We start from the raw sequence: 20350 nt of genomic DNA on the forward strand, positions 1-20350 counted from the left end.
GCTAGCATGATGTTGCAGTTAAAACGGGAGTGTAATGCTAGCACTTTAGCATCGCACACGCTATGCTAGTGTTGTAATATTAAGTTTATGTTGTTGTAGTTAATATATTGAATTTATTAGGTTGGATAAATGCTAGTGGGTACGTAAAAAGTAAACACAATAGATTAGGCGCATTAGCTTTAAAGCTACAAACGCTTCGATGCTAACTACGTGCCGGTCACTCGTCGGTGGCCATGATGTTGTATCTCCGCCGTGGCAGTGGAACGTGAATGGAACGTGGAATTTGAAGCGGGTCGGCCATGTTTGAGAGCGATAACACGCCAGGCAGACCTGTTGTACTTATCGCCTCTTGTCATCAACGCCGCCAGGAAGCCATGTTGTCGTCGGCTGCCGTGACGACTCTGCTTCCAGGAGCCCCGATTCGTCCGTCCGTCCATCAACGGGAGAATTTGTCTTTTATTTTCATTAGCCGATCCCTCACTTCCTGGGTTTTTACTTCTTCTCTGCCGTGTGGCGACGGCGACCGCGGCCGAGCGCTGGCACGTTTCAGTCGCTAAATGACTTTTGCTAATTGTCACTCTTGTCTGCCGCCGATCAGCGAGGCTATTTGTCGAGTGACAGCTTTCAAATACAAATGGGAAAAAGCGTGTTTTTTTTCCCGTCTCTTGTTTGCCTTTGACGATCCATCAGCGGCCAATCACACGCGCCGACAATAAGCCGCCGCTGACAGTTGGCGCTTTCATCATTTCATTATTCCTTTATCAATCAACTCTCCGATGCGCGTCTATTAGAGACGTTTTCTCAGAAATAATCATTTCCTCCTTTTCTCACAGACCTGCTCTAAGCCCCCCCCCCATCGCCCATCCAGACGTGGAATAACAATCCCCACATCGTCTACAAATGCTACTTTTTTCTAGTTTTCTAGTTTCAAATATTTGGACATTTATTGTTGATTGGGAGTTTTTCTCGTAAAAATGCAATATTTTCTCAGTATTTCCATTTTTTTCCCTCATAAAATTTGCAATATTTACTTATAAAACTCTCAGAATATTTTGATATTTCCAGACATCCATTTGTATCATTTTGACTTCATTCTTTCTTTCTTTTGTTTTCCTTTGGAAAATTGCACCTTTTTTTGTTTTTTGTAAAATAACAATTCCATCTTGGAAAATTACTAAAAATTTTTTTTGTAAAATTCATTTTTTCAACAAAATATTTCCATAAAAAATGATTTCCTTTGTGTTGATTGGGAGTTTTCATCGTAAAAATGCTATGTTTTCTCAGTATTTCAATTTTTTTCCCTCATAAAATTTGCAATATTTACTTATAAAACTCTCAGAATATTTTGATATTTCCAGACATCCATTTGTATAATTTTGACTTCATTCTTTCTTAACATTTTCTTTTCCTTTGGAAAATTGCAGCTTTTTTGTTTTGTAAAATAACAATTCCATCTTGGAAAATTGTAATTTTTTTAAACAAAATATTTCCATAAAAAATGATTTTCTTTGTGTTGATTTGGAGTTTTCCTCGTAAAAATGCAATCGTTTCCTGTCAAATTTTGATTTTCTGAATCCATTTGTATAATTTTGACTTTATTCTTTCTTGTTAATATTTTTTTCCTTTAGAAAATTGCATTTTTTTTGTTTTGTAAAATAACAATTCCATCTTGGAAAATTGCAATTTTGTTTTGTAAAATTCATTTTTTCAACAAAATATTTCCATAAAAAACGATTTCCTTTGTGTTGATTGGGAGTTTTCCTCGTAAAGATGCAATCGTTCCCTGTCAAATTTGGATTTTCTGAGTATTTTCACTTTTTTTCCCTCATAAAATTTGCAATATTTACTTTCAGAATATTTGGATATTTCTAGTCATCCATTTGTATGATTTTGACTTCATTCTTTCTTGTTAATATTTTTTTTTCCTTTGGAAAATTGCAGATTTTTTGTTTTGTAAAATAACAATTCCATCTTGGAAATTTGCAAAAATTGTTTTTTTGTAAGTCAGTTTTTTTTCAACAAAATATTTCCATAAAAAAGATTTCCTTTGAACTTTTCTCCCAGACGTACAGTAGCCCCACGTTTGCCGTCGAACCAGCCCTGACTGTGATAAGTAGATTTCTACAAAGTGCTTATATCTAAATATTTCCTATTAGCCAATATAGCGGACATCATTGATATTGCCGTATTATTATCATTGACAATGCATGTACTATATACTGTACTATATGATGTAGATTCCTGCAAATGAGCATCTTATTGCTGCATATGAATCATGATGGTGATATGTTTCTATATTCATTATAGTACTATAGGATATGCAGGAGATAAATATATACAGTAGTGATGGTAGAAGTCATGTGATTATATATTTAGTGTATCGGTTAAAAGACGAGTACTGTTTGGTGTCCTGGCGTACGCATGCTGTTCTGTTCTTACAGGGAAACATGCCTGTGAGTGAGACGAGTGTGGGTTGGGGGGCGGGGGGTGGGTGGTTGATGAATGTGTGTGTGTGTGTTTGTGGGGGGGTGGGATATCAGAGCCGGCATTGGGAACAGAGCGGGCGCTCGCCTGCCAGGTAACGCCGTCTGCCAGATAGTTTTGTCTTTGATGATGTAACAGGCCCATTACAAAGACAAACCAGCAGATGCATTGTTGATGAAACACCTGCAAACATGCCAAACTTTGCTTTTTTATCGTTTTTGGACAACCGAAATAGCGAATACATGAGCTGTTTTTCGCTAATTGTCGGCTAAAAAGATAACTTGGCTTGCCGATTACCCTAAATGCTCCATTTAACGTTTGGATCCAATTCCGGATGTGTCCGATCTAAATAAGCAGTAGGTCAAAACACAATAACAGATGTGGCTGTAGGCAACCTCATGTCCTTTTTATCAATTCAAACTCTCTATGTAATCAGCAGTTGTCTGGTCCACAACAGCAATTAACCGCCCTGGTCTGTAATTAGTAGCAGGCCAAAAAAACAGCAGCAGCTGTGGCTGTAGGCAACTTCCTGATGTTGTTTTTGTAATTCATTTTCATTCATTCATTTTCTACCGCTTATCCTCACGAGGGTCGCGGCGGGTGCTGGAGCCTCTCCCAGCTGTCTTCGGGCGAGAGGCGGGGTACACCCTGGACTGGTCGGCAGCCAATCACAGGGCACATATAGACAAACAACCATTCACACTCACATTCATACCTATGGACAATTTGGAGTCGCTAATTAACCTAGCTTGTTTTTGGAATGTGGGAGGAAACTGGACTACCCGGAGAAAACCCACGCATGCACAGGGAGAACATGCAAACTCCACACAGAGATGGCCGAGGGTGGAATCGAACTCGGGTCTTCTAGCTGTGAGGCTCTCGCGCTAATCACTCGTACACCATGCAGCGTAAAAACATCTTATTATGTCTACTATATTGGGTAATGTGAGTATACAGTTCACTATAGGGGTGTTACTTCATGTCTAGAGGGCTCTAAAATTCATTCATTCATTTTCTACTGCTTATCCTCACGAGGGTCGCGGGGGGTGCTGGAGCCTATCCCAGCTGTCTTCGGGCGAGAGGCGGGGTACACCCTGGACTGGTGGCCAGCCAATCACAGGGCACATATAGACAAACAACCATTCACACTCACACTCACATTCATACCAATTAAACTAGCATGTTTTTGAAATGTGGGAGGAAACCCGGAGAAAACCCACGCATGCACGGGGAGAACATGCAAACTCCACACAGAGATGGCCGAGGGTGGAATTGAACCCTGGTCTCCTAGGTGTGAGGTCTGCACGCTAACCACTCGACCGCTGTGCCGCCCGTTTTTGCAATGATTCAACATAAAAGCCTTGATTTGACTATGCAGACATAATACATAACCCCGGGGTACTGTAATGAGCAGCAGGTCAAAAGACATTAACAGCTGTGGCTGTAGGCAACCTCCTGATGTCGTTTTTTTTTTCCATTAACACCTTGATTTGATTAACTGCAGTGTCTTTAGTCACCAGGTTTGTGGTAAAAAAAAAAAACAACAACAAAAAAAACTCATAACTCCCAGGGTCATTAATTAGCAGCAGGGCAATTTAAATTGTTGGCTGTAGGCAACCTAATGTAGTTTTTTTATTTGTCATTAAAGTTTCTATTCAATTAACTACAGAGTCACTTTATAGTCACCGGGTGCACTGTATACAAAACATAACCACCAGGGGCTCTTAGGCTATTAGCAGCAGGTCAAAAGACATCTGTGGCTGTAGGCAACCTCCTGATGTCGCAACACTTCAGACTCTTGTGTAGTCATTCTTCCTCGTAAAAACCCAAACCCTCGTCCACTCGTTCAGTGGGGGTGCAAATAACCGCCGGGGCCTCATTGCATCATTGGCAATATGGGATTCAAAAGATGTGGCTGTGGGCAACCTACCTGTGATTACTTCTTATCATACTAGTACTTTATTCTTGTACATTTTGTCAGGTTTTTTTAAAAATCATAATTTGAAAACTTAATCTTGTAAAAAATAATAATAATATTACTACTTTTTTTGTTAAATTTGTCGATTTTTCTCCATAAATAATTTTATGAAATTAAATTCGTGTGTAAAAATTCTGTATTTTCTTCCAAAAATGAGTATAACTTTTTCCTCATAAAATACAACTGCCCCCCTCCCCCACACTGTCTTATGCACTCCAATGGCTGATTTTGATTGACAAAGCGTACCCCTCCACACTACAGTATTGTTGGGGGGGGGGCTGAGAAAAGGATCAAGGGTCCTTCAGGCAGGACGACTTCCCTCATTTGCATGTTGTCTCCGCCTTCCCGCGTAAAGCTGCACGCCGCTGCCTCCTAAATGTCATCTTTTTCCACAGGAAATCCAAACAAGCTTAAATTTAGCCTGCTGCCGCATCGCTTATTTTTTGGGGACGCTCGACGATTTCCGAGGAAGGAAGTTTTGGATTTCTACGTCCAACGGATAATATCAATTCCTTTGCAGCGGCAGTGTACCAATAAAGTTTTTTTTTTTTTGGATGCCACGCATCACAAACTGGACCAGGCAATTGATCCCTCCATGTCCTCTCCTTCCTCCTTCCGCAGTTCCTCCCATCATCCTGAGACTAGCCGAGCCCGAGCAGCGCCACGACACTTGCATCGAGTTCACGGTGCGCGGTTACCCCCACCCCAAGCTGCGCTGGTTCCACAAGAACAAGGAGATCCTCCACAACCAGTACATCCGTACCGAAATGGACTTTTACCAGGACTACCTGGAAGGCTGCCTGACGTTCCAGAACCCCACGCACATCAACAACGGAAACTACACCCTGGAAGCTAGCAATGCTCTGGGAACGGTTAACAAGACGGTGTACGGTCACTTCCTCATGGCGCCGGGCATCGATGACGAAGGTGAGTGAGATGATCGGTTCGGTTACGATTGGGATGCGGATGCGTCGTTAGCGCCGCAAACACGCCATCTTGCTTAGCATCCCATACGCTCAGCCATTCAAATCCCACCCATCCCATCCATTTGCCGCACCGATTATCAACTGCGGGATCGCAGGTTTTTCATTCATGAATTTTCTATCGCTTTTTCCTCACGAGGGTCGCGGGGGGGAAACTAAAAACAGGCTTCGCTACACATCTTAAAAGCTGTCAACTGTCAGTTTCAAACATAGAAGTTATCATTTTTATGTTTGTTTTGTTTTCCAGTGAAAATTCCGACCTAGCATGACATTCATTTTCTACCGCTTTTTCCTCACGAGGGTTGCGGGGGGAAACTAAAAACAGGCTTCGCTACACATCTTAAAAGCTGTCAACCGTCAGTTAGTTTCAAACATAGAAGTTTTTCTCTTTTTATTTACAACATATTGCGCAACTGCAGGGTCTTGAGGCACATGCTAACTTGCAAACTAGAGAGCTAGCGACCTAAACGGTAGCCTTCAAGTTATTTCCTTTAAACTTAAATAGCCAAAAACTTACCACTTCCACACGGATAGGGAGGATAACTATTAACAGTTATTTAACCTTTAACATGAACATTAATCAAACGTAATAATTTTTTCTGGGTACATGATACCATACAGCATCCATATCAAACTTGCGCGGGCCACACTAACATTAAACTTTTGGCCCGCGGGCCGCATGTTTGAGACCCCTGGTCTATATCATTTAGATCATACAACCCAATCATTAATGGGCAGTTCTTAGTCCAACTTCTTAGTCCAGAACCCCCGACCTGCCCTCACCAATGGGACAATACCTTGTCCATTTCTTCTGAGGTGGGGGGTGTGGGGGGGGGGGGGGGGGGGGTCCGCCGTAGTCTTCTTTTATTAAAGTTTGCCACCACAAGGTTGTTGGTTGGATAAGGCGTCCCCCACCCCACCACCGGCTGGCGAGCCTTGCGGGGTTCAAGCAAAGTTCAGGCAGGTAGATTGTTCCGGCGCGGTGCACAGGGGAAAGGGCTTGAACACCCACAAAGCCTGCCAAATTTCTCCCCGTGGTCAATATTCCAAGGTTAATATCCTCCTGTCAGTTTATCCACGCCGCGTGACTCTCTTTGTTTTCTCCCTTGCAGACGTGGTGGAACTGGGTGAGTATTTTGGATTTTCACCTTTTAAAACCTGCTTAGATTTGCCCTTTTTTAAATTTTTTTTTAGTCTTAGTTTTGTCTTTTTAAGTGTTGCTTTGCACACACACACACACACACACACACACACACACGTACTTATAGCAAGGAAGTGGTTGCTTAAGTGAGACGTCGCCATGACGAAATGTGCTCACTTTGTGTGCTGCTATTTGTGTCTATTGAAGACGTTGAGTGTGTCTTCGTCTGTCATGCTTGGCTCAAGAGCACTCTCCTTTCTCTTTGTTAATATTTTATCGCTGGATGTTTTTAGCTAAATTGTCCCGGATTTCATCCTTTCACAAAGAGCTATACTACACACAGGAGAGTTCTGCTGTTTATGTTTTTGAACATGACCGCCGTTCTTGAGGTCCTCCGGTAAACAAGGTCAAAGGTCAAGTAGTCTGTATGTGTCAGGAGCTGGTTTTCAGGACCGACTGACAAAAACACTTCATAATCCTCTGTGTGTGACTGTAACCTATGGTTACTTACCTTTTATAATGCTAGTCAAAGATCATCTACGTGACAGTAACCTTCTATGGTTACTTAGTTTTTATAATGCTAGTCAAAGATCATCTATGTGGCAGTAGCCTTCCGCGGTTTCTTACTTTAAACATGTTAGTCAAAGATCATCTATGTGACAGTAACCTTTCACGGCTACTTACGTTAATAATGCCAGTCAAAGATCATCTATGACAGTAGCCTTCCACGGTTACTTACTTTAAAAATGTTAGTCAAAGATTGTCTATGTGACGATAACCTTCAACGATTACTTACGTTAATAATGCCAGTCAAAGATCATCTATGTGACAGTAGCCTTCCACGGTTACTTACTTTAAAAATGTTAGTCAAAGATTGTCTATGTGACGATAACCTTCAACGATTACTTACGTTAATAATGCCAGTCAAAGATCATTTATGTGGCAGTAGCCTTCCGCGGTTTCTTACTTTAAACATGTTAGTCAAAGATCATCTATGTGACAGTAACCTTTCACGGTTACTTACTTTAAACATGTTAGTCAAAGATTGTCAATGTGATGATAACCTTCAACGATTACTTACGTTAATGATGCCAGTCAAAGATCATTTATGTGACAGTAGCCTTCCACGGTGACTGACTTTAAACATGTTAGTCAAAGATCATCTATGTGACAGTAACCTTCCACAGTTACTTTAAACATGTTAGTCAAAGATCATCTATGTGACAGTAGCCTTCCACGGTTGGTTACTTTAAAAATGTTAGTCAAAGATTGTCTATGTGACGATAACCTTCAACGATTACGTATGTTAATAATGTCAGTCAAAGATCATCTATGTGACAGTAGCCTTCCACTGTTACTTACTTTAAACATGTTAGTCAAAGATCATCTATGTGACAGTAGCCTTTCACGGCTACTTACCGAATTGCCAAAATCCTAGCCAAAGGTTGTCTATGTGACAGGAACTCTATTGTTTTGCAGTCTGTTATTCAAAACAGCAATCAAAGATCCTGTATGTGACAGGAGCTGACTCTCATATATGAAGTAGTAGTTGTAGTAGTAGTAGTCTGGCACTGAGCGCCATACATTCGGTGTTCCTGACGCGCGTCGCGGCCTGCTGGCGCTCTGACAGCTCAAACAAAGCGGGCGGCTGTGATCTCTGACCTTCACGGGAGTCGTCATCCATCTCCATACGAGGACGTTCTTCCTCATCAGCCGAGGATTATGAAGCGGCGGCGCGGCCCGGGGAGGGACGCATTTAAAGCACTTGACGGCGACCGCGGGAGGAGGCTGCGGAGAGGAGAGGTGTTTAAGTAATGAGAAACATTACGGGGGAAGGTGTGTGTGTGTGTGTGAGGGAGTCGAGGCGTGGAGAGGAGAATGACGGGCTGCTGAGGACGGCAGAAGATGATGATGATGATGATGCCGCGCTATGTGACTGCATGATGCTGCGCGGCGGCCAGTCGAGCAGGCGGGTTATTCGTTTAGTTCTCGTAGTCCTGACTGGAGGTTGGTCTTCATTTCATTTCATGGCTACACCAAACACTTCGCTGCTGCTCGTTCACCCAAAATACTGCTTTGTTGCAGTACTAGTATTTACTAGTACTAGTACTAGGACACCTTTCATGCGACCCTTTTGAAGCCATCATAATCAATTTATGCAATACACATTTCCCATTTGCTTCTTCCTACTCCTTTTTGACCATTTTTGAGCCCGACAAGGTAATACGAATAAGGCAAAACTTATAATTTTTTACCGTTTTTTTTCCTCACAAGGGTCGCGGGGGGTGCTGGAGCCTATCCCAGCTGTCTTTGGGCGAGAGGCGGGGTACACCCTGGACTGGTGGCCAGCCAATCACAGGGCACATATAGACAAACAACCATTCACACTCACATTCATACCTATGGACAATTTGAAGTCGCCAATTAGCCTAGCATGTTTTTGGAATGTGGGAGGAAACCGGAGTACCCGGAGAAAACCCACGCATGCACGGGGGAGAACATGCAAACTCCACACAGAGATGGCCGAGGGTGGAATTGAACCCTGGTCAAAGCTGTGAGGTCTGCGCACTAACCACTAGACCGCCGTGCCGCCCCGCAAAACTTATAATAATATTAAAAATGGTAACAGTCATGATAATCACAATAATAATAATAATACTCACAATCACGGTACCGATGACCATAACGGTCACACAGTAGAACAAAAACCACCATAAAAATAATTAATATTATGTTATGTAATGTTATGCCGACAGCACAGCTAAAGACGACTATAGCGCTAACTGTACCGATAATAGTGCCCATAACGGTTACAGAACGATAACGATAATGACAATAGTAATGGTTAACTATGATGCTAACTATTTTGGGAGCGGTGATGACTACAGTAACGGTGCAGAAAATAACGTTAGCTATGTCGGTGACCATACCGATAGCTATAACGGTAGTGATAGCAATAGCGGTAACAATAATAATAATAATAATCATGGTACCCATCGCACTAACTTTACCGATAACGCTAACAAAAAGAAACAGACCAAAACCGATATTAAAGATAACGGCTAAAGATACATGAATGATGATGCTAACGCATGGTAATGATAATGCTAACAAAAATGGTAAGAGTACCGATAAAGATATAATGTATGGTAAGGGTAACTTTTATGGAAATGGCAATATTAACGATAACAGATAATGCTAATGCTAACTATAATGAAGTATTGTTCGCACTTTAACGTGAATCCCGGCCCGAAATGTATTATCTTCTTTGGCGGGAATTGGTTAGCTAGTTCTTTTATGGAAATGGCAATGTTAACAATAACAGATAATGCTAATGCTAACTATAATGAAGTATTCTCAGCACTTTAACGTGAATCTCGGCCCGAAATGTATTATCTTCTTTGGCGGGAATTGGTTAGTTCTTTTATGGAAATGGCAATGTTAACAATAACAGATAATGCTAATGCTAACTATAATGAAGTATTCTTAGCACTTTAACGTGAATCCCGGCCCGAAATGTATTATCTTCGTTGGCGGGAATTGGTTAGCTAGTTCTTTTATGGGAATGGCAATGTTAACGATAACAGATAATGCTAATGCTAACTATAATGAAATATTCTTAGCACTTTAACGTGAATCCCGGCCCGAAATGTATTATCTTCTTTGGCGGGAATTGGTTAGTTCTTTTATGGAAATGGCAATGTTAACGATAACAGATAATGCTAATGCTAACTATAATTAAGTAATCTTAGCACTTTAACGTGAATCGCGGCCCGAAATGTATTATCTTCTTTGGCGGGAATTGGTTAGCTAGTTCTTTTATGGAAATGGCAATGTTAACAATAACAGATAATGCTAACGCTAACTATAATGAAGTATTCTTAGCACTTTAACGTGAATCCCGGCCCGAAATGTATTATCTTCTTTGGCGGGAATTGGTTAGCTAGTTCTTTTATGGAAATGCCAAATGTTAACGATAACAGATAATGCTAATGCTAACTATAATGAAGTATTCTTAGCACTTTAACGTGAATCCCGGCCCGAAATGTATTATCTTCTTTGGCGGGAATTGGTTAGCTAGTTCTTTTATGGAAATGGCAAATGTTAACGATAACAGATAATGCTAATGCTAACTATAATAAAGTATTCTTAGCACTTTAATGTGAATCCTGGCCCGAAATGTATTATCTTCTTTGGCGGGAATTGGTTAGCTAGTTCTTTTATGGAAATGGCAATGTTAACGATAACAGATAATGCTAACTATAATGAAGTATTCTTAGCACTTTAACGTGAATCCCGGCCCGAAATGTATTATCTTCTTTGGCGGGAATTGGTTAGCTAGTTCTTTTATGGAAATGGCAATGTTAACGATAATGCTAATGCTAACTATAATGAAGTATTCTTAGCACTTTAACGTGAATCCCGGCCCAAAATGTATTATCTTCTTTGGCGGGAATTGGTTAGCTAGTTCTTTTATGGAAATGGCAATGTTAACGATAACAGATAATGCTAATGCTAACTATAATGAAGTAATCTTAGCACTTTAACGTGAATCCCGGCCCGTAATGTATTATCTTCTTTGGCGGGAATTGGTTAGCTAGTTCTTTTATGAAAATGGCAATGTTAACGATAACAGATAATGCTAATGCTAACTATAATGAAGTATTCTTAGCACTAGAACGGCGATTATGTTTGAGAAACGCACATTACACGATATTTACAGGTTTAACGCTTTTTAGAAATGTTGTAGAACACTGTAAGGATTTTTAAAGCGACGTATTCCTGGCACTTTTGGATCGTATGTCAGCTCTAAATTTGCACGTGTTTGTTTTGCGTTCCAGGTTTTTTTTTTTTTTCCTGGTGATTATGGATGTTTTGAGGTTGCTGCTGGAATCGAAGCAGTTGGGAGTGCAATGAGTCACTTTTATTGATAAAGAAGAGCGCGTTTAACTGCAGCCATGAACATTTTGCTAAATGCAAACATTTCCTCGGGGCGTCCATATTTGCTTAGTATTTATAGTCCTAATCTGCATCCTCTGAAGTGTTATTTAGACAAAACTGCACCACACAGATTTGCATATTAAATATGAAAACAAGTCTTTCTCTGAGATGAATGTCTTTACCAAAGAAACCACAAACTTTCCCTCATTAAGACAAAAAAAAAATCAAAATGAGATTAACTGCATAAATTCGAGTAAGCACCACTCGTAAAAAGTTGCGGATATTATAGTTTGGGTCAACTAACTTTTTGTGAGTAGTGTCCATTGTAGTGTGTACTTTATGTACAGTTGTTTTACTACACAGCATCTTGCTTCTGCTTATTAATTACCCCCCCCCCCCCCCCGCCCCCTCCGTCCAGTAGTTCCCTGCATGCCGTCATTAAAACATTACCACAAACTTCATTCTGACTGATTGTTGTGTTTTTTGTTTTTTTTTGTCTTCCAGTCCCTTCGGCACCGACAGACTCTGATTCGGGACGCCCAGACGAGGACACGTTCGGGGTGAGCTTTTTTTTTTTTTTTTTTACCCCCTCCCTTCCTAAATGATGCTAATTAAAACATCTGTGTGAAGACGTCGCCGCTGGACTCCGCATTATTTCATTTTTGTCAAAACAGCGGCCTTGAGGTGTTTGGAATGTGTGGACACAAAGCGTTACGCACATCACATCCCCCCACCCCCCCATACAGTATACACTTCTTGCGTTCTTTGTAGCAAAATACTACAAATGTGTATAGTAAAGTCATTGAGTTTGGCTGAGAAGACATGAGACGGTGCAGGATATGCTGCATGCAGCCGTGGCTTGCTGAACCGAGGACAACGAGGACAGTCGCACCCAAATGCCCACAAATTCTGCTGCGTGTCGTTACCTATAGAACATATTACTTTCACCTGTCGGTTTGTCAGAAAAATAACATTCAAGTGCATGATATGCTGCTGTGGTTCACTGATCTGAAGACTAAAAAACAAAGACAATCACACCCAAAATGGCCACAAATGATGTTGTTACCGATTGAAAACCAGAATTACCACCGTCTGTCATTTGGTCAAGAAAATAATATATGTGATAGTGCATGAAATGCTGCTTACTGAACAGAAATTTAAAAAATGAAGACATTTGGATGCAAAATGTCCACATTGTTGCTGCCTGGCTCTATCAAAACAACATTTGAATCATATATTTGGGAGAACAGCGATAATCATGACAGTGCATGATATGCTGCTGTGGTTCGCTGAACCGAAGACGAAAAACAAAGACAATCACACCCAAAATGGCCACAAATGATGTTGTTACCGATTGAAAACCAGAATTACCACCGTCTGTCATTTGGTCATGAAAATAATATATGTGATAGTGCATGAAATGCTGCTTGCTGAACAGGAATTTTAAATATGAAGACATTTGGATGCACAATGTCCACATTGCTGCTGTCTGGCTCTATCAAAACAACATATGATTATCGCTGTTCTCCCAAATAGTATACGATTCAAGACAGTGCATGATATGCTGTTGTGGTTCGCTTAACTGAGGAAGACGTTTGGTTGTGACTATTATATAGTTATTATACTGTCTATTTTATAGTCTTGGTGAAACAATGGAAAGAGTGAAAGTTTTGATGCACTGTAAAATATTCAAAGACAGTGCATGATATGCTGCTGTGGTTCGCTTAACTGAGGAAGAAGTTTGGTTGTGACTATTATATAGTTATTATACTGTCTATTTTATAGTCTTGGTGAAACAATGGAAAGAGTGAGAGTTTTGACGCACTATAAAATATTCAAAGACAGTGCATGGTATGCTGCTGCGCCTCACTGATGTAAAGAAAAGGGAAGAGAAGCACCCAAAATGTCCACAAATCAGCTGCGTCACTACTAGAATATATTTTGTCATTATTACTATTGCCATTTGTTTGTTAGGTTCATGGAAATTCACGACAGCGCATGATATGCTGCTCAAGTCACCAAGGAATTTAAAATGTTTTTGGATTTCATTTTGCTTCTACTCCGCGTTTTGCACTGTGGTGTAGTTTGGAAAATGGGAAAACTTTCAAAATTGGATTTACCAGACGGTGCATGATATGCTGCTCTATTTGTTAGTTGTCCGGAAAATAAGAATCGGTGCTGCTGTGTGTGGCTTAACTGATGGAGAAGAAAAATGAAGTACCCAAATTTTCCTCCAATCTGTGATTAGCGCCGCTATGCTAGCCTGGTGTGATCATTTTACCTTGGAAAGTGATTTTGTTGCCTTTTAAAAAAAAAATACAATAAAACAGATCTAAATGATTCATTTTAAATCAGGCAACATGTGCACGCCAGCGTTTGGACTTAAAAAAAAAAAAACATGCCAGGTGATTAAAAGGTTTGGCTGCCCCGCGTGGGAATAATTGCTCTTTCTAGCGGGACAAAACAAAGATGTAATAACCTGAAAATGGCCGATTTCCATTCTGGCCGCCATGTGAGCGATGGCGCTCGGACGTGGCCAGGGAGCAGTCGGCGGCCATTATTCATTTTATTAATCACACCTGCGCTTTCACTGCCGTGACGGTCCTACGAGTGAAAATAGCCCAGAGTAACCGTGATGGCTTCTTGGACTGACAGCAGGGATAAAATGGCCACCTTTCAGAAAAGGCTAAAGCGCACTGCCGTTACATAACATTGCAGAGCGCCGGCGTTGCCGTCTACGCACGAGAGCAGCGAGACCACCTCGGGGAACAATTCTGTTTCAAACATCTGTATGCACACACGACACCCAAAACTTTAGCGGAACGCGAGCAAAATTATGCAACAGCTTGAGTAAAGAACTCAAACTGTGTACTTTTATGAGGCAACACACACACACACACACGCTACATGGGCTTTGCATGCTATGGAAAAGAATGCTGACAACCACTGTTTCTCATATCACTTATTCCTCAATTCATTCATTCATTTATTATCTAATGGATACAATGGTGTCTGATATCATTTATCCTGAATTCATTCATTTATTATTATGTAATAGATACCATCGTGTCTGATATCAGTTACCCTGACTTCATTAATTTATAATTATTTAATAGATACCACCGTGTCTAATATCATTTATCCTGAATTCATTCATTTATTATTATGTAATAGATACCACCGTGTCTAATATCATTTATCCTGAATTCATTCATTTATTATTATGTAATAGATACCATCGTGTCTGATATCAGTTATCCTGACTTCATTAATTTATAATTATTTAATAGATACCACAGTGTCTGATATCATTTATCCTGAATTCATTCATTTATTATGTAATAGAAGCTACAGTGTCTGATATCATTTATCCTGAATTCATTCATTTAGGATTATTTAATAGATACCATTGTGTCTGATATCATTTATCCTGAATTTATTCATTTATTATGTAATAGAAACTATAGTGTCTGATATCATTTATCCTGAATGCATTCATTTATTGTGATTTAATAGGTACCATAGTGTCTGATATCATTTATCCTGAATGCATTCATTTATTATGTAATAGATACCATAGTGTCTGATATCATTTATCCTGAATGCATTCATTTATTGTTATTTAATAGATACCATAGTGTCTGATATCATTTATCCTGAATTCATTCATTTATTATTATTTAATAGATACCATAGTGTCTGATATCGTTTATCCTGAATTCATTCATTTATTGTGATTTAATAGATATCATAGTGTCTGATATCATTTATCCTGAATTAATTCATTTATTATGTAATATAAACTATAGTGTCTGATATCATTTAGCCTGAATGCATTCATTTATTATTATTTAATAGATACCATTGTGTCTGATATCATTTATCCTGAATTCATGTGTTTAATGGATACCACATTATCTGATATCATTTATCCTGAATTAATTAATTGATTATTTAATGGATGCCATTTTGCCTGATATTATTATATTATTATTATTGCCTGATATATTTATCCGTAATTCCTATTTATATTATTTCATGTCTGATATCATTGACCTAGAATATGGTGTATTTATTTATGCCCCAAATCTCAGCATGATTTAATTTGAAGGACGTGGTGGATGGATTTTAAGATGTGTAGCGAAGCCTGTTTGGCGTTTACCTTTTTGAAAGGATGTTTGTTTCTTTTGGCTTTTTCCTGATTACGAAGTGGCGAGAGCGGATCTTTTTGATCTGCATACTGATTTTTGGCTTGAGGCCTTTAAACTCCAGACGTGGAGATTCAAACCTGGGGCGTTTGCTCCAGAAGTCCAGAACGCTAACCACTACAACACCTTTAAAAAGAAAAAATAATAATTTAGCATAAATTATGAAGTCGTTAATATCCTAATGTCTTCTTCTCCCCCATGCAGGTTTCCATCGCCGTGGGTTTGGCGGGTTTCGCCTGCGTCCTCCTCCTGGTTCTTTTCGTCCTCATCAACAAGTACGGGAGACGCTCCAAATTCGGAATGAAAGGTGAGTCTGCGTCTTGTTTTGTCTTCCCGTTTTGCTGCACCCCCCCAAGAGCTCTCATTTGGACACGTCATGTTTTTGTTTTTCCCTGCGAGAGGACAATCGGCACACGCTATTGGCTCAGCAGGACGTGTTTGCGTGTTGCGTATATTTTGCTGTGTCCCTCATGCATTTTGGAGCGCAGGATCAATATTGAAGGGCATTGTGTGCGGAAATGAGGTCAATGCGTTGGACAAACACCTCATCTATTTACTGTGGGCTATCTGCAGGGAGGCGCCAACGAGAGCCTGAATTCATTAGCCGACTGCGAGCTGTCCATCACGCCCAGGCACTCGCTTCACTTTGGATTGTTTGGCTTTTTTCTGATGCTTTAATCATGGCGGGTCTTGCCAAATTGTGTCTCTGGTGTTACTCAAACGCCCTTGTGTCATTTGTTGGCCGCCTCTATTAGTCACACTCGAGCTAACGCCTGCTTTGCTTTTAAACCTGTGCCGCTTGCTAGCGGTAGCTTTTATTCTGTTTTATTACTGGTTAGCTGACTAGCCTGCTAGCTTCCACCAATAAGTGTCTGCTCAAGGGCCGGCCAGCAGCGTCAGCCATTGTTGTTAGTTGGCTAACTAATCTGGCAGACGCTAACGGCGTATGAATCTGTACTTTTAAAGGATGATTATCTGGGTGGAAAGCTAACCGGCCATTGGCAAGCAATAGCGACTCATTAGCCTGCTAGCATCAACACCCATTAATGTGCTAATTGGTGACCCCACTTCTGCCAAAACTCGAGCAGACTGTCTGCTAGCCTGTAAGCTAACTAGTAACGCAAATATTTTAAACTTTTTTCTGGGGAACTAGTCTGGGAGCTACAGTTGCTATAAGTGCATGATTGGTGAAGTTCCATTCGCTACCTCAGATAGCTAACTAATTAGCTTAGTAGCCTCTGTCAATGTATAAATAATGTCAATATATAAATCAGTTAGCAACATTATGCTACTTACCTTGATGCTATCTGCTTTTGAATGGGCGACTAAGGTTTTAATGCTGTTTTAGGGCTGTCTTGCTAACCGCTATGTAGCCTGTTGGGTCGGCTTCCCTTTAAATCGCCTGCTTTGCTTTTAAACCTGTGCCGCTTGCTAGCGGTAGCTTTTAATCTGTTTTGTTGTTGTCAGCGTTAGAAATGGACTGGTTAGCCGACTAGCCTGCTAGCTTCCACCAATAAGTGTCTGCTCAAGGGCCGGCCAGCAGCGTCAGCCATTGTTGTTAGTTGGCTAACTAATCTGGCAGACGCTAACAGCGTATGAATCTGTGCTTTTAAAGGATGATTAGCTGGGTGGAAAGCTAACCGGCCATTGGCAAGCAATAGCGACTCATTAGCCTGCTAGCGTCAACACCCATTAATGTGTAAATTGTGCTAATTGGTGACCCCACTTCTGCCAAAACTCGAGGAGACTGTCTACTAGCCTGTAAGCTAACTAGCAACGCAAATATTTTGAACGTTTTCTGGCGAACTAGTCTGGGAGCTACAGTCACTATAAGTGAATGATTGAAGTTCCAGTCGCTACCTCAGATAGCTAACTAATTAGCTTAGTAGCCTCTGTCAATGTATAAATAATGTCAATATATAAATCAGTTAGCAACATTATGCTACTTACCTTGATGCTATCTGCGTTTGAATGGGCGACTAAGGTTTTAATGCTGTTTTAGGGATGTCTTGCTAACCGCTAAATAGCCTGTTGGGTCGGCTTCCCGCAATCTTTAAATCGCCTGCTTTGCTTTTAAACCTGTGCCGCGTGCTAGCGGTAGCTTTTATTCTGTTTGTTGTTGTCAGCGTTCGGATGGACTGGTTAGCCGACTAGCCTGCTAGCTTCCACTGTGTGTCTGCTCAAGGCCGGCCAGCAGCGTCAGCCATTGTTGTTAGTTGGCTAACTAATCTGGCAGACGCTAACAGCGTATGAATCTGTGCTTTTAAAGGATGATTAGCTGGGTGGAAAGCTAACCGGCCTGTCTGTGTCGGTCGGCCACCATTGGCAAGCAATAGCGACTCATTAGCCTGCTAGCGTCAACACCTATTAATGTGTAAATTGTGCTAATTGGTGACCCCACTTCTGCCAAAAACTCGGGCAGACAAACCACAGCAGTTGATCTGTCTGCTAGCCTGTAAGCTAACTAGCAACGCAAACATTTTGAACGTTTTCTGGCAAACTAGTCTGGGAGCTACAGTTGCTAGTGTGCATGATTGGTGAAGTTCCAGTCGCTACCTCAGATAGCTAACTAATTAGCCTAGTAGCCTCTGTCAATGTATAAATCAGTTAGCAACATTATGCTACTTACCCTGATGCTATCTGCGTTTGAATGGGCGACTAAGGTTTTAATGCTGTTTTAGGGCTGTCTTGCTAACCGCTAAATAGCCTGTTGGGTCGGCTTCCCGCAATCTTTAAATCGCCTGTGTTGTTTCTGAAGTGCCATTGTAGCCGTAAGCTAGCTGGTAAGCTGACTAGCATGACGGAGAAGGGTGAATTAGCTGAAGTATAAGCAATGGCAAGCTTGGACAATTTTCTTGTTTAAATGGTTTATTTTACCACTTTGCTACTTCTTGTTGTGTTGTGTAGCTACCGGCTAGCTACCTGCTAGCACCAGCGCCACAGAGTTAATTGAGTATGTCCTCCATTGCATGCTCTTTATCCTCCTACTTGTGTTTCTTTTAATGACACCCAATGTCACCCCTATAGCCGGCGAGCTTGCTCTTCTTTTCCATATCGTTAGCGTGGTGTGAAGTAGCATTAGCCGCCGCCGTCGCCCGCCACCCTTAATGACCTACTTTACAGGATTAGTTCATTTACTTTATACCTCGCCAAGAAGAAACTCTGGGCTGTAATTATTTAGGAGGTGGCAATTATTGCATTGGCTCCAAGACGGCTCCAATCAAGGATGAGTCTTACGAGGTAATGAGGCTTTACGGAATGTCACGCTATACGACACACTGGGCGGATGGGAACGGGAATTAGAATGATGAGAAATGGAAAAAAAAAAAAAAAAAAAGAAAAGTGCATGTCTTCATCATCACATGTAGTTTTCTTCGTTTTCGGCGGAACCCGTTTATGTCCATGTCTCTCGGATGGATCAAAATGGCCCCCGCAATCCTTTGGTGGGAAAAGTCTGGGCGCCACTGGTGTGCGGCGTTGCGGGGAGTTGCAGCCTATTAGCAGCTGGCAACGGGTGAGAGGCGGGGCTGATGGAACCTGACAGGCCAGATGGTCTCCTTCACAGCTTTGACGAATCCAGATGGGTGGAAAACAGACTTGACAGGAAGTCCTGGTTTTAAAAGCTAAAAAAAACCCAATATCATTTCCTGCAACTTCAAAACAAGTTTACCCTCACGCATGGCTTTCAGGCTTTTATGTGGTTGAAACGATGCAGTATTGGGATCAGGTTCGGATATCAGCGTAATCTAGATCCAGATCCATGAGCCATGTCTGCAAAAGAATATTGTAGCTCAAAGAATATCAGCAAACATACATAAGCAAAAGAGTATCAGCATATGTACTTAGACGAATATCAGCAAACGTAGCTGGACAAACATTAGCCAACTAAGCTGATTTACCTAGCTACATCTGCTAATGTAGCTAGAAGAATATCAACAAAGTGAATGTAGCTGTAATATCAAGTGTAGCCAAAAGAGTGTCAGCAAAAATAGCTAGAATAATATCAGCAAAGGTAGCCAGAAGAGTATCAGCAAATGTAGCTGGAAGAATATAAGCAAATGTAGCTAAAAGAGTATCGGCGAACGTAGCCAAACGTGTATTAGTGAATGTAGCTATAATATCAAGTGTAGCCAAAAGAGTGTCAGCAAACATAGCTAAAATAATATCAGCAAAGGTAGCCAAACGTGTATCAGTGAATGTAGCGAGAAGAATAACAACAAACGTAGCCAAAAAAGTTTCAGCGAAGTAGCTAATGAAATACTAGCAAACCAAAAGAGTATTTGTGATTTTACCTGGAAAAAATATCAGCAAATATAGCCAAAAGAATACTCACAAAGATAGTCAAGAGTATTAGTAAATGTAGCAAACGTGTATCAGTGAATGTAGCGAGAAGAATAACAACAAACATAGCCAAAAAAAAGTTTCAGCGAAGTAGCTAATGAAATACTAGCAATCCAAAAGAGTATTTGTGATTTTACCTGGAAGAAATATCAGCAAATATAGCTAGAAGAATACTCACAAAGCTAATCAAGAGTATTAGCAAATGTAGCAAACGTGTATCAGTGAATGTAGCGAGAAGAAAAACAAAAAACGTAGCCAAAATTTTCAGCGAAGT

The 20350-nt window shown here is 40.8% G+C and overlaps 1 protein-coding gene across 3 annotated transcripts in view; it reads left to right on the top strand.

Annotated features, from left to right (window-relative positions):
- Positions 1-20350, top strand: part of ntrk3b (neurotrophic tyrosine kinase, receptor, type 3b) — a 244882-nt gene that overhangs the window by 123178 nt on the left and 101354 nt on the right. For 2 of the 3 annotated variants that reach the window (XM_058078820.1, XM_058078821.1), the window contains exons 9-12: positions 5084-5389; positions 6558-6572; positions 12032-12087; positions 15940-16042. In XM_058078820.1, the coding sequence (XP_057934803.1) occupies positions 5084-5389; positions 6558-6572; positions 12032-12087; positions 15940-16042 (480 nt within the window). The remainder of the gene's footprint in view (positions 1-5083; positions 5390-6557; positions 6573-12031; positions 12088-15939; positions 16043-20350) is intronic. The other variant, XM_058078822.1, reaches the window with a different exon arrangement.

Source organism: Doryrhamphus excisus, chromosome 7, assembly GCF_030265055.1.
Source record: "Doryrhamphus excisus isolate RoL2022-K1 chromosome 7, RoL_Dexc_1.0, whole genome shotgun sequence".
Taxonomy (NCBI): Eukaryota; Metazoa; Chordata; class Actinopteri; order Syngnathiformes; family Syngnathidae; genus Doryrhamphus; species Doryrhamphus excisus.